The sequence below is a fragment of the Argopecten irradians genome, chromosome 13 (assembly GCF_041381155.1).
Source record: "Argopecten irradians isolate NY chromosome 13, Ai_NY, whole genome shotgun sequence".
Lineage (NCBI taxonomy): Eukaryota > Metazoa > Mollusca > Bivalvia > Pectinida > Pectinidae > Argopecten > Argopecten irradians.
Genome location: NC_091146.1, coordinates 10,399,371 through 10,414,079, shown reverse-complemented (window position 1 = coordinate 10,414,079; position 14,709 = coordinate 10,399,371). Strand labels below are relative to the sequence as shown.

General features: G+C 35.0%; 2 protein-coding genes across 4 annotated transcripts in view; one reads left to right on the top strand and one right to left on the bottom strand.

Annotated features, from left to right (window-relative positions):
* LOC138306316 (uncharacterized) overlaps positions 1 to 5,204 on the bottom strand; it is a 49,046-nt gene extending 43,842 nt beyond the window's left edge. Inside the window, exons 1-3 of one of the 3 annotated variants that reach the window (XM_069246750.1) lie at positions 5,102 to 5,204; positions 1,829 to 2,110; positions 42 to 1,003 (exon numbers count right to left, since the gene is read on the bottom strand). In XM_069246750.1, coding sequence (XP_069102851.1) covers positions 42 to 1,003; positions 1,829 to 2,097 — 1,231 coding nt within the window. In that variant the 5' untranslated portion in view covers positions 2,098 to 2,110; positions 5,102 to 5,204. Of the gene's footprint in view, positions 1 to 41; positions 1,004 to 1,828; positions 2,111 to 4,840; positions 4,970 to 5,101 lie in introns of those variants that run through there. The other 2 variants (XM_069246748.1, XM_069246751.1) reach the window with 2 other exon arrangements.
* A 248-nt stretch (positions 5,205 to 5,452) lies between these two features.
* LOC138306024 (zinc finger protein 492-like) lies at positions 5,453 to 12,564 on the top strand. The gene is made up of 3 exons (XM_069246341.1): positions 5,453 to 5,531; positions 7,937 to 8,399; positions 8,692 to 12,564. The coding sequence occupies exons 2-3, from the start codon at positions 7,982 to 7,984 to the stop codon at positions 10,050 to 10,052; spliced, it is 1,779 nt and encodes a 592-aa protein (XP_069102442.1). The 5' UTR covers positions 5,453 to 5,531; positions 7,937 to 7,981; the 3' UTR covers positions 10,053 to 12,564.
* The last annotated feature ends 2,145 nt before the right edge of the window (positions 12,565 to 14,709 follow it).

The window sequence follows — 14,709 nt, the reverse complement described above, 5'->3', positions numbered from 1 at the left end:
CAATGACAGCTCTACAGTAGATAATGTAAACTTCCATTTACCTGTATGTTGGGTAGTCAGGCCGGCGGGATACAAATCTCTGCCACTCATTACGTTATCACCACTCACTTCGTTATCCCCACGCCGCATTCTCCCTTTCCTCTTAAAACCAGCTGCAGGGGTTGTCTCCCCTGATTGTATATTGGCCAAGTCCTGAGAATAAGTCACAGTATAATCACGTTCACTGGGAGTTTGAGTGTCCATGCTCTCCTCCGTGGGGAGTTCCTCTTTGATGTCTGATGTCATTGTTTCAGTTTGTGAGACAGTCCTAAGAGGGAGCTGAAACCTTGCATCCTCATTGGTTCCAACTGGGAAACCAGTGCCCTGACTAGAAACAGAATGATCAAATGAATCATCTTCCACTTCTGTTTTTATCAAAGGAATCGGCCTTTTGTTTAGCATATACTGAGAAGTGTCATCTACATCTTTATCAGATGTATGAGACTCGGATTTTCTGTCACAGGGACTTCTAACATGAGAATCCGACGTCAGATTTCCTGGTGTATTCTCAGAAGTCTCAGAATCTTCTTCCGCTTCATCCACTTTGAAATGCATTGTGCGATTATTCTCTGTATCAGTGACAAGAACAGTATTTCTGTGATCAGTGTGTGTTTTATCCTGGTTTCTATGTAAATTTGTGCCCTGTTCAGTTCGTCCCACAGGTACAACTCCCTCAGATGTCTGTGTGGGGTTTCTATTCCCCGTATTCACTAGATACATACTGTTATCACATGTTGAATGCCAAACTCTGCCTAAAGCTGAAAATTGTCTACCAGTCACATTTGATTGGGGGCTCACACTGTCAGATGTTTTTACGGAGTTTGGCACGGTTTTCTGTACATTATTAAGAATTCCTTTGAGGTAGTTGACGAGAGTGTTGACGCGGTAACGCTGGGCCAGACTGATCAGGGCCATGGCTATAGACTCAGTGATCTCCTCACTAACGTAGTCTGTGTATAGATACCTGTGTAACAGGAAAGGACATGGTATTCAGGATAATCATACTTCTTATTTTATTTCTGCTTCATCTATTTGATCTTAAATTGATATATCTGATGAATAGGGAACATGAATGAATAGATATAATTCATTTCTTATTCACTTTGCCTCAATCTTCGATCCCAAAAATTTTCAGAATTACAGTATTCATAGTTTGTATTTCAGAATAAACTAGAACTGTTGACAGCGTGGATGACTAATACCCTGCTGCACACATTTAGTAATAACTCCATTAAAAAGGTACATTGCAGAACCCTATGTAGTTTACTTAACTCCCCTTTATATTACCATTTTTATCCAAATCTACAGACAGACGGACAACCCGATTCCAGTATGCTCACCTCTTAACTTGGGTTCGAGGGGTATAATATTACCAGTAATTATATAACCAGTTATGAATAGATCATATTTTGTTTCAAACATAGAATTGGTAAAAAAAAGGATATATACAAGAATTAAAAGCATATTTGAGAAGAACAAATTTCCCAAGGGCTTTTCAAGGTTCATAATTGGTCTTAGTACAAGTGATAAACATATTAATTGCAATTCTAGCTAGTATGTCACAAACAGGAAAAGAAAGACTGCAGATCCAGACCTTCTAAAAGATAACATGATCTGCAGTTAACCTAAGCAATATCAAAATCAGAGCTAATTATTTCTCAAAAAGAATTTTAAATCATTATAAATGTGGAAATACAGACAAGCAGAGAAGCAGACAAACATCGTTAATATTTATAGAGTTATTGAGATATCTATTAAATAGACCCTGGTTCTAGATATAGAATCTGACCTTAGGAAAATATCAAAGATATTTGTTGTGGTGTTGGTCACTTTGAGTGACCACTCACAAAGGACAGGATCTGGGTTCTGAGTGGCCAGTATATCACAGAAAACTGGACTACGGCAGATGAGGATACTTCTGTGTCCCATTGTGATGTCCTGTCTCTCCCCTATCAGGAACCTCACGTCTGCACCGATCCTGGTGTCAAACAGATGCTGAAGACAGGCTAACAGGGAGTTGTCCGACTGCCACTCAGGGGAAGGGTGCGAGGTGCTCATTGTTCTCTCTGATCTGTAAAAACATATTATTAATAAATCTATTTTATATCACATATACCTGGCCCGTCCAGCTATGTCATAAATATAGTAAGACAAATGTGTAGTAACACTATTAAGACATCACATGTAGTTTAATTTTGACATCATAATATATATATGACGTTGCACGATTGTTTTAAGTAAACAGAAATGTCACATCCAAGTTGAATTTCTACTGTTTTATATACATATATAGACGAAATTTAACATTTTACTTATAGTTCTTAAAGTTATGCAATATATTATTATAGAATCTAATGCTCGCTATTTATCAAACTCTTTAAATAATTTGATATGCCACTCACCTAAAGGCTTGTGACATACCAAATCGAACTCTTTTGATAAAGTTTCTATCACATTGCCACTCATGTAAGATCCTCTGCATCCTGAATTATACTATTCTAATATGTTAACATTTTACACATGTAGCATTAGACCAAGGCAGTTTATACCGGCATTAAAGACTCACTACCTTTGCCAAACAGTTTTGATTTTTAAAATGGTTACATATGTTTAACAAGATTGGTAATGAACTAATTTTGTATAGTTACAAATCTTATCAATTTAACATTCATACTACACTAACCATCACTTTCTAAATAATCTAATTAAAATAAATTAAAAGTAGTTTGCACAATGTGGGGCGTATGATTTTTCCTATTGTCATTCTACTACTATGCCAGACAGCGAAACAGCAAAATGAAACTCCACTGTTAGAATGGCCGATACACACGTATCGAACCTTGCGTTTGATTGTTACAATTGTTACTTTATCTTAGGTCATTTATATACATAATTATTGTTTTTAAGAATTTTTTAGCTTAGGAAAGCAGGGCTCGAATTTTACATTTTTGGCACTTGCTAAAAATAGCAAGTGCCATAAATTTGTACTTGCTAAAATATATTTTTTATTTACATTTTATAATTAATATCCGTATTCAAATTACAGTTATGTTATAAATAAAATCCTTTATTTTTGCATGATGATGTGAGGTGTAGAAGTACATAATAAATATCAACAACATTACTGTAAGAACTGAGCCCCCATATTTTCCATTACAACAATTTTTCACAATCATTATGCCATTTTTACAGTTGTCCCTGATAAAAACCACTTGCTAAAATAAGCAAGTGCATATTTTTTTAACTTGCTATTCTGGTATATCTACTTGCAAAATGCAAGTCAAACAGCCTGAAATTCGAGCCCTGGGAAAGGTAGTGGGCTTGTTATAATTTTCTTTATTATCAAAGAGTGTTCGCATTACACGATTTGAGGTAAACATGACATCAGGAGCTCAGACTTCATCAAAATAATTATCATGCATGTCCATTAAATTGACAGATGTTGTTACAGGAACTGAAGATGTATTACCCTAGTACAAGTTATGCCTAGAAATATAGATGATATACAATGTATGCACAATTTTCTATAATTGTCAGGGGTTTCATTATCTTTCAGGAGAGGCGATACAATTGCAATTTCAGGGGGTACTTTTCTATGTATGCTATCTAATGTGATTTAGCCCAAATCAGGCGGTACCACAGCCAGGTTCAATCGGCGAAAAGTATCGGGTACCGCCTGATACTGAAACCCCTGAATCGTCCATGTTTGTGTGATTATACCAGAATAGCATATCTTATATAGTCATGTTTCTGGTTAAAAGACTTTTTTCAAAATGATTTGGGGCTGATTTTCGGCCCCATTCCCCATGGCAAAAGCCTCTTAATTTCTAAATTGATCATAGTTGTCAGAACAATACAGTTACATAAGGATATTACCCGAAAAATATATTTTTATCATTCTCAAAGTACCCGATGTGGATCACATTCGGGCTTGCAACACTAGCGGCAAGGGGGTGGAATTCATACCCTGTCTCCACTCCGTTTCCGGCAGGGTATGATTATTCGTTCTAGGAGCATGCAGATCCCATGCAAATTGACATTGTGCAAAAAGTGCTATAGTCCGCTCATAAACAACAAGATTTGTTGCATACATGTATTTCAAATGGGAAATTTGGATTTTATATCTTTTTCATCAGAACATGAGGATGAATGGATGCGAGTACCAAAAAAAATGCAACAACAGATTTTTTTAAAAAATCCCGGGAAATTATCTTGGACAAGGATTTACAAGTGAGAAGAATTCGTGACTGTCTCTTTACAATGTACATTACTAAACACCACGCAAGACGCCTATGAACCGGGAATAAAAACCATTTTTCTCAACAAATAGAGCTATGAACTTAATAAAAACCATTTTTCTCAAAAATACTTATCTTATCAAAACCAATGTAAAGTTTATTAAATTTCACAACGTTTATCACTTACTTTAATAACAGAAGATTTAGAGGATATGTCTTAAATTTCGTTAAAAAAATACCACAGCTCATGCAATGACGACCCGCTTCAGAAAGTAAGACGGTAGCCCTCGTACCCGTAAGCTAAATCAAAGGCTGCGCTGGCGGATATGAAAGGAAAATCAGGTGTCGCCCAACGTCACGGTCAGTGCACAAACACAAAAGTGCCTGCCTTGGACTTCCCCAAAACCCAGTGTGACCACAGGGCCTCGTTACTAATGATGAAATATATAAGATAGGTCACGTCTATGTAATGTATGAGAAAATAAATAGACGTGACCTATCTTATATATATCATCATTAGTAACGAGTCCCTGTGGTGTGACTTATCCTTCTCATATACCTACGTCCTTGTCTTGGATGACAAAAATATTTCGTTTTGCCGATTCTCAAGACTCGTCATTCAATTTTCGATGTGTTCGCTGATTTTGTGACCAGGTATGTTTACATTTGTCCACTATAAGTGTTGTCAAATTTAAATGATACAAATCTAGCTACAACAGCGGTGAAACGCGCACTCAAGTTTTGACGCTAATGAAAAGTATTTAAGATTTAACACGAGACCAACTATAAGCAGAAAGTTATTCCCATAGCTTATATGCACATACCAGATGTACCAATATTATGTCTAGTTCAACTGTAGTCTAGTTTGTGCTTCATCACATTTCATCTTGCACCTCTTTCTTTTGTAATGGCGGGCATCGTTACTAAATGTCGCCGGGAGACGGATCATGGAATCCGGATATTTGTGTCGCCTGAGACAGTACGGTCATTTACCATTTCATTTAACTGAATTAAACGTAACATGCAGCAAGAACATTTTTAACAATAAAGGAAATCAATAAATGATTATTATCGTTTGATTAAAAAAATCGCGAAGAGAGATTCTAACGTTCAGCATCGTCCGGAAAAGAATTACAGTCTTTGGTTTCAAATATTACACGCTTACTTCCATTTCACCTGTAGCGTAACTGGACGTTTCCGAAGTTGACAGTGTATGGTTACGTGGCATTTACGTAGTTTATGTTATGAATAAGTGTAAGTTAAGCGGACTAAATACCAAAGTATTTCTCCTGAAACACCCCTTAATGTTTGAATTGCATCGAAACCAGTTTAATTACGAACATAATAATCATATAGGCCTACGACATAAACGGTTGTTTCGCCCCAGGTGACGTTTCGTCCTAAGAATAAGACTGACACATTTCTGGCGAAACATTCATTTATATTTATAGTAACTCAAATTTATAAATTAAGTTTTCTCCCTTACATATCTATATAGCATCTTAAGATTATCATATAATTTTATTTTGACAAACATGGCTGGGTTTTCTGGCTAATATAATTTTGGCAAAGCTTACATCTTAAGTATCATTAAGATGAATGGCTGGGTTTTCTTGTGCATCATGTATAAGAGATGCATCATTTGTTTTTTTTTATTGTAAAGTTGAGGTTATAAGAAGGTTTCCTTTAGAGAGTGATGCCAATAACGAATAGATTGTTATGCCCTTCATAATCTTTATTCTCCGTGTTACTGAATCTTGGAAGCAGATCTATAGAGTCTGTAAAAGATTACTCTAACAATGTTAGAGGTATAGCATGACGAGACACTTTCGGAACATTACGTTGTGTCTAACCTCTAACTTCCGATAGGCCATCTACCATTTACCCGATGCTGAGGGTAACATTTTCATAGTTTGGATTGTGACTATATCAAACGTTTAAATCATATTTAAATCATCATCAATGTCAAATATCTAACTCTTTTTCATAAATCAACAAGTTTTTTGTGACAAAATCAGCCGTAAAATCCATCTAAAACAAATATTTACATCTCCTAACGTAAACTTTCATGACCCAGACAAAACTTCTTGATGCAGCGATCCACCCGGTAAATAGAAAAAAACGAATTGCAAAGTCCCCAAAACGCTTGATCTGCCTTTACTTTTACTAGCATTCTGCCCACGCTTGAATTCACGTTCCGTTTTTGTAGTAACCAGCCGCCATTTTTGGTAGTTAATCATAGCTAATCCGCTAAAATACATTTTTATGAGGCCTCAAGTTATGGTCTAGATAAATGGGATAATTAATACATGAACTGTAAGTACACAATCAATGTTATCACTGTTAGATCTATAAATATTGATATTAATGCACTTTTCATTCCGCCTTCATGGAAGCCATCAAGTTACCCTTCGGAAATGAGAGTCCAGTCAGCAAAATAAATGGGAAAAAAACGGCTGACCAGTCGACTCTCATTACCCGATGCTGAGGGTAACATTTTCAAAGTTTGGATTGTGACTATATAAAACGTTTAAAATCATATTTAAAATCATCATCAATGTCAAATATCTACCTCTTTTTCATAAATCAATAAGTTTTTTGATCAAAATCATCCGTAAAATCCATCTAAAACAAATATTTACATCTCCTAACGTAAACTTTCATGACCCAGACAAAACTTCATGATGCACCCGGTAAATAGAAAAAAACGAATTGCAAGGTCCCCAAAACGCTTGATCTGCCTTTACTTTTACTAGCATTCTGCCCACTTGAATTCACGTTCCGTTTTTTGTAGTAACCAGCCACCATATTTAAAACTAGGTCAAAATGTTACGGAAAGGATTCATCATATCTAATCCGCTAAAATACTATTTTATGAGGCCTCAAGTTATGGGTTTCCTAGATAAATGGGATAATTACCCCATAAATCATTTACCCCATGTTTGGCAGAAGGGACGTATATAAAAATTGCTTGGAAACGACTGTGAAGATGTACGTTCTGTATATCGAATATCCAAATCAGAAGTGATGAAAGGAAACAAAGTAATGTGGGAAAAGTAAAGAAAGTGTTAGACGGCATGTCCAGGTCAAGTGGTCAATGTCTGTAAGACTATATACATATAATATCGTCCTTGATACTCCAGGGGTTCTGATCACTTAATATCTCTACACCCCTGGACTAATTTGGTAGCAAATCTGGATGCAACATACAGAACAGGTAATTTTGTCCTTTGATGCACAACAAAAGAGCATATAACGGTACACTGTGGTTGACTGGGTGACTTTGAAGTTAGGCACTGCTCTCTCAGTAGTCTTCAAAGAAAAATTCTGCAGGCCTGTGATTGCTTCAGATTTGTTCCCCTGAGTTGCCTCCAGTTTTACTATGAGATAGTCAAGGGATGTAGAGATTGTAAGTGCTTGGAACTCCTGGAGTATCGAGGATGACCAGGGTAACCAATGATGTAAAGGAAACATAAGACGACCAGGAAACATGATTAATATTTAATTTGTCTTTTTAAAATCGTTCAGAGTTATAAGTGTTGTGTTAATGGTAAGTTGATAATTTTTGAGACTCTAAAATATGTTACTGATACATGTTACACATTAGAAGCCATTTTGTTTGGTACATGTATATACATTTAATTACCGTTGTTTTTTAGGCATCTTGCACAGCTGTCAAACAGTGGATAACATAACCTGCCAGTATGAAGGGAACACTGAAGAGAACAGATATCGAAACAGAATATAATCAAATAGAGAATGTTGAAACTGCCCTGAAAGCGATACCAGATGAAACTACCAGTACCCAAACTGGATCAGGGGAGACAACTCCTACCGAGGATGCAGTTAGTGACAGCACTCGCATGTTGTATAGAGAGTTGCCAATATCAACGTCAAGAGAAGGAACTCTTGGTGAAATGCTTCTAGAAGAATCCTCAATTAAGCTTGAACAAGATGATGGCTCACATAATTACCTAAATACAGAGGAGACAACTCTTGGTGAAACTTTTGTAGCTGAATCTGTGAAAATTGAGCCATGTGATACTATGGAACCACCAGTTGGAGAACCACCAGTTGGTGAACCACCAGTTCGATGTGTGACCCTTATACTCCCAGAGAATGGTAGGTTACTATATCATTTAAATGTGACGGATTCTTTTATACTCTGAAAAAAATTTAATTGATACGAACAATGTAATTTACCCACCACTGTTATGCATCATCCATCATGAATGAATACATATGCAGTAAAACCTTTACATAAAGATCACCATAGTCTTTATACACATTTATACACATATATTGTAGGATGTCGGTTAATAGGTAATTATAACAGTAAAAACAAAGGTATTATATACATGTATGTAAATTTAGCAATTTTCACATATATATATCTTTCCATGATCAATTTCAGCAAATCTGAGTTTAGTCACCCCGGATCCCTCCATCCCATTAGAGACTCCCAACAGCTGTGACATGTCTGGAGACCAACAGAGTGACCTCCCTTGGGAACATGGCTGTAATGTGTGCGGTAAAGCCTTCAGTCGTGAGGATTTACTCCAGGATCATATAGAGATACATAATTACTCGGGCTGTGATTTCTGTGGGGAAACGTTCAGAGATGACAGAGATGAAATTTTACACTACGACACGTGTCAAGGAGAGAGGGTGAAGAAACGTAAAGAAATGTGTTCTAATTCTAGGTATCCAGATGATACATGGGAAAGCAGAAAGAAAGCCAAAAAGAAATCTAAACATAAAAAGAAGAAATCTAAGCATAAAGAAAAGAAATGGAAGCATAGGAGTGATAAAACATCTTTGCATAAAGAAAAGCATTCTTCACTCAAGGATTGCAAATCTTCACATAATCAAAAGAACAAATCATCACAGAGTCAAACAATATCTTCACATCATGAACAGACTCATTTACCTAAAGAAAAGACATATTCTTATACCGATGATATACCTTCGCTTAATAAAAAGCCAGCTTCCCATAGTGAAATGATGTCTTCACATAGTGAAATGATATCTTCACATAACGACCAAACATCTTCACATAACAAAAAGATATCTTTTCACATTAAGAAGATATCTTCATATAGTGAGAAAGATTTAACGTGTGACGTTTGCTTTAGAAGTTTTGCTGACAAACTTCGCCTTACAAACCACCGAGCCAAACATTGCACAGAGAACATCTATTCGTGTGAGATCTGTGATAAAACATTTAAGCTTGCCTCAGTATTAAAACAGCACCTGCTGATCCATTCTGATAACAAACCGTTCCAGTGTTCTGACTGTGGTAAATCCTTCAAACGCCGGAGTCACCTTGTCACCCACTCCGCCATTCACTCCGGACATAAAACTCACAGGTGTGATATTTGTGACGCAATGTTCAGTGACCGTAGCGGTCTGCTTCGACACCAAGTTGTCCACACAGGAGAGAAGCCGTTCAAGTGTGACATCTGTGGGAAAAGTTACGGCCGAATGGGCACGCTTCAGCGACACCTGATCATCCATACGGGGACGAAACCGTACAAGTGTGATGTGTGCGGTAAGGGGTTCTCGGAATCGTCAGGATTAAGTCGACATTACATGATACATACAGGGGATACTCCGTATAAGTGTATGCTGTGTCCCAAGGCCTTTATACACGCTACACATCTCAGTCGTCACATGAAAACTCACAACAAGGAAATCCACTCGTGTGATCACTGTGACAAGGTATACACCAGCAAGGTCTTGCTTTCTAACCACAAAAAGTCACACAATAAATAAACTAAATATTCTTTTCTTGAGGAGATACATAGGTTGCTGGATATTTTTCTCCTGATATTACATTTCTTCAGTGAGAAGAATTTATGTTATTTATATAAAAGCCGTTTTTTTGAGCAGGTCAGAATTTTTACTGTTTTAACTGAAAATGAGGAAGTTTTTTTTTTTTTTTTTTTTTTTTTTTAAATTAGTTAAATTTCAACAGTTTTAAATTTTTGCCATCTGGGTATGACTTATAATATAATTCAACCATTTATTTCTCAGTGTTTCTCAGATCAAATTGTCGTAATCATATCAATGTCTTGTGAAATAGTGATAATAACCAGCTGACGTATTCGACCAAATAAGCGCCCAGGGTGCTTAAAAATTGAAACAAAATGCAAAGGTGCTAACAAGACAAAATTATTGCAAATCTGTACAGTTTTGTGTAGTTATGGTCTTCATTTATGCCTGGGCAATTGAAATTGAGGCCTCAAAAGGGGGAGGGGCGCTTATAGGGACATGGGCTCTTATTGGGTCAAATACGCTATACAATATTTCTGAAGATTGACGTCAATGATTGGATGACTTGTTAAGTTTTCATCGTAATTGTATTTATAACTTACTTCAGCAGGAGTAGGGTATATTTCTTATAATTTGAAATTTCATAATTTTATGTTTACTAGCAAGGACGTATATGAGACAAGTATTTGTTGAGAAAAATGGCTTTTATTCCCAGCTCATAGGCATCTCGCATGGTGTTTTGTAATGTAAAGAGACAGTCACGAATCCTTCTCACTTATAAATCCTTGTTACTAGTTATGATAATTTAGAAAAGGATAATTCAAAATATTTGACATTATCTTCTTTTATTATCTGTGCTTCATAATTAAATATGTATGATTTAACACAGATTTTTTAGTCAGATGAAAACCCCTAAATTAAAGTGTGTGGTTGTCCATCGGATTCCTTATCCTTGATTCCTGTTCTTTCGTGTGATACTACTTATTATTGTATGTTACTAATTGTTCACAGACATATTGCATTATTATAATCGTGCAAGAAGAATTCTGGTGCTAATTCAAATGAAATGTATATATGCATCACATCATTTAAGATGTTTCTGTATAAAGACCTATTCATTCTGTCTTTATATGTTTCTTTTAGTATTATATTTTGGTGCTAGCTAATTAAGATAATTTATATACAAACCAGCATTGTTATACAGTTACATTGTTCATCAAGTTAATGGTATTTGGTAATATTTAATTTTTACCTGTTTTTGTAATAAATTATTTGATTAAGAAGATCTTTCTGACCTTTACATGTATTGAACCTACTACTGGTGCTTATTTATGACTGGGCAGAGTTATTGCCCCTGCTTATCACTGAAAAGTGTTTTTTTTTATTTGCCTGTTGCGTTACACTAATAACTACACATCATATATATTAAATGCCTGCGATTTCCTTCCTACATGTACGAGAATTGACATGTATTTGTCTTTTGGTTTACAATGATAAAACAAACAAGATGTTCCCTTCTAAGTTTGAATTACAGCATATAATGTATTAATAAATAAAAACAAGCTGTTCGCTATGACTATGTGGCTTCAGTATGACTAAATTTAAAATTGGTATCACTCAATACTTGTTTTAAGAATCATTCTTTGTAATACATGTCTATAATAACAGATGAGATATCATCATGAATTTCTTGTGAAAAAAATAACCTAAAAAGATCTAAAACATCAACTCATAGTCAATACTTTGACTTGAAATTGATTTATAAAAACTTAATACGAAGATTTGTTTTGGTCATTTTCAAGTGAATTTCAGTTTGAAATATAATTTCAGATGAAGTTCTTTTCACATTAAATTTCACCCTTTGTCAGGAGAATGTGACCGGGTGGGGTGTGTTGCTTGGTGTCATGGTCTTTATTCAGAAGTGGTTACTAAGGTAGAATTGACTTTGTCATTTTTCTAAGTCTTTGGGATAGATTCTGATCCTTGAATGAATAGTATGTGGCCTTAAATTAATCAATGTAGCTAACATAGATGAATTTGATGTAATTAATCATCAATATTTTTTCAAGTTGTATTTTTTTATTTTGTTAATAAATTAAAACTGAGTGTTTGCAATATTTTTTAGTTTAACCTATGAGAGTTAAACATTGATTTTGTAGATGAACCACATACCTGTAAATGCATTTGACTTACTTTTGGTAATGCTTTCAGAATTTTAGGGAGAATATGATTTTTAACATATTTCAAAACTGTACAAATACAAATGTAAGCTACAAGTTTCATGACACAAAAAACAATCCTTTTATTTTAAAAAGGGCTATTCTTTTAGAGGAGACCTTTTGGGCTATTTTTTTTGTTCACAATGATAAGTTGTTAAGACAGAATTGTTGTTAAGACAGGTTGTTGATATCGGTTTATTCATTATTGTTTACTTCATTTGATTTGTTGATAATCGGAAGCTATGTTGTATATCTAGTTATTGCAAATAAAGTTTGATTATTGTTATTACATATTTTATGTGGTTTAATTTTTGTTTTGAAATTGAAGCACACAAATAAATCTAGAACAAATATACGTACCTGGCTTACTTTAGGTACCTTTTGGCCGGGTAAGAAATGGTACCAATGAATCTTAGTAGAGCAGTGTCTCAATCACTCTGGCACAATTTTCGATACTTTTTTGTATTTATGTAGGTTTCCAATTATTGTATGCGTATATATACATTAACATATTATTTTTGTCCAAAACAAACATAACTAACATTCTTAATATCTACCGTACCGCTCACAAGACGTCAAGATTACAATTTGGTGGACTTGCAGTATGAGACCTTCATATGTATTATGTAAAAAAAAAAAAAAAAAATTGATATTTTATGAGGTTCAGTGTTATTGCCTAGTAGGTAAGCCATACAAAACAAGTACAATAAAATGCAAACAAACGTTTGTAATGGTTTGTATATTCATTACGTTGCTCCATTAGCAGTAATAGGCACCAGTTGTAGCTCTACCTAACGAGGACACCATTATATATCTGTCTACAATTCTTTTGAGCTACAAAATTGCTGATAAAATAAATGGAAAAGTACAAATCAATCTTGGTAACTCACTGACTCTTTTGATTATATATAGCAAAAGTAGGTTACTTTGTTATATTATAACTCGTAAATGCAAATGGAAAAGTGTATGCAAGAAGAGAAGGAACAACTTTGGCAAGAAAACGCAAGAGTAACCCCCCTTTGGACGTGTTATGCTCTCTCAGGTAATTATAATCAACCTATAGAATAAGATATAGCACCAGAAACACTTACAAAATTATTTTTCAAAACGCTGAGATCAATTTGGTAGATTCTATATGTTCCTATACAAGTTACAATGAACAGATGAACGGGCTATTTTTGGAAAAGACTTTCATCAGAATTATAACTTTATACTGTACATCATTGTGCAATATTTATGTTTATGTGTGTATGCACTACACTATACTGAAGAGTATTTACACAAAAGTATAGAGCTTTAGCTTAGAAAATAGTAACAGGCCACTGAAGAAAACTTAATCCTCAACTGCGGTACGACTCATCCTTTATACTCCAGGGGTTGCTTTCACTGTCGTTTAATCACGACAGTATACTAGTAGATAGTAACCCCATGGAGTATCGCTGATAGGTACGACCATGCATATGACCCTCAAAACTAACCAACACATTGGCTGTATATAATCATATATATAACTAGAAATTGTCACCGGGACAATTTGACGGGGTTTTCACCTAAAAGGTATTCCAGTCAAGGTCATTCATATTAACAAACTTGGTAGTGCTTTGTCTAAACGTCCTACACGTCCAATCCAGGTCTTTGCCATTTCAGAACTTCACAAGAAGTAATTTGAAGATTTTAAGATTGTTAGCCACAGTGACCTTGAATGAAGGTCAAGGTTTTTTATATCTACAAACTTGGTAGCCATTTATATCAGCATCATGCCTGCCTATATTTGGTATCTAGGCCTTGCAGAACAGCAGACATCGTTTGAAGATTTTTGTTTTTTTGGCCCCGATGACCTTGAATATCGATGAAGGTCAATCATATTAACAAACTTGGTAGGCATTTATGTCACCAGCACGCTACATACTAAATATTAGGTCTCTAGGCCTTGTAGAATTTGGGAAGATTTTTTCAACGATTTTGTTAAAAAATTGCACATTTGAAATTTTACCCTTAATTGCAACTAGAAGTTGACGTTTTAAAGAAAAGTAGTCATTAAGTTAATTGTTTCAATTTTTATTCTACGTAACATATCCCAAAATAATAGAAATCGGCTTTGTGGTTAAAGAGTTAAGGCTGTCTAATTAAACAGTCTGAAGAGCTACCTTGAATGGAGCGAAAGTGCTCAAATAGCTAGTCAGTCGTTATTGTTTTAATTTCTTATTCAGACCGCTAACCTTTTCTCTTGGACTGACCTAAAATATATATACTTTCAATTGACAAAGCTGAGTTGTCTTATCTCGCAGATTCTGTAATAAAACCACATCAACTTGTAATCATGTCATATTTTCAAAACAAAACCAAAAACAAACAAAAAACGACGTAAACACAAATTAATGACTTATCAACCAGTATACTCTCTCTAGAACAGATAGAAAATTAAGCTGGAATTGGTC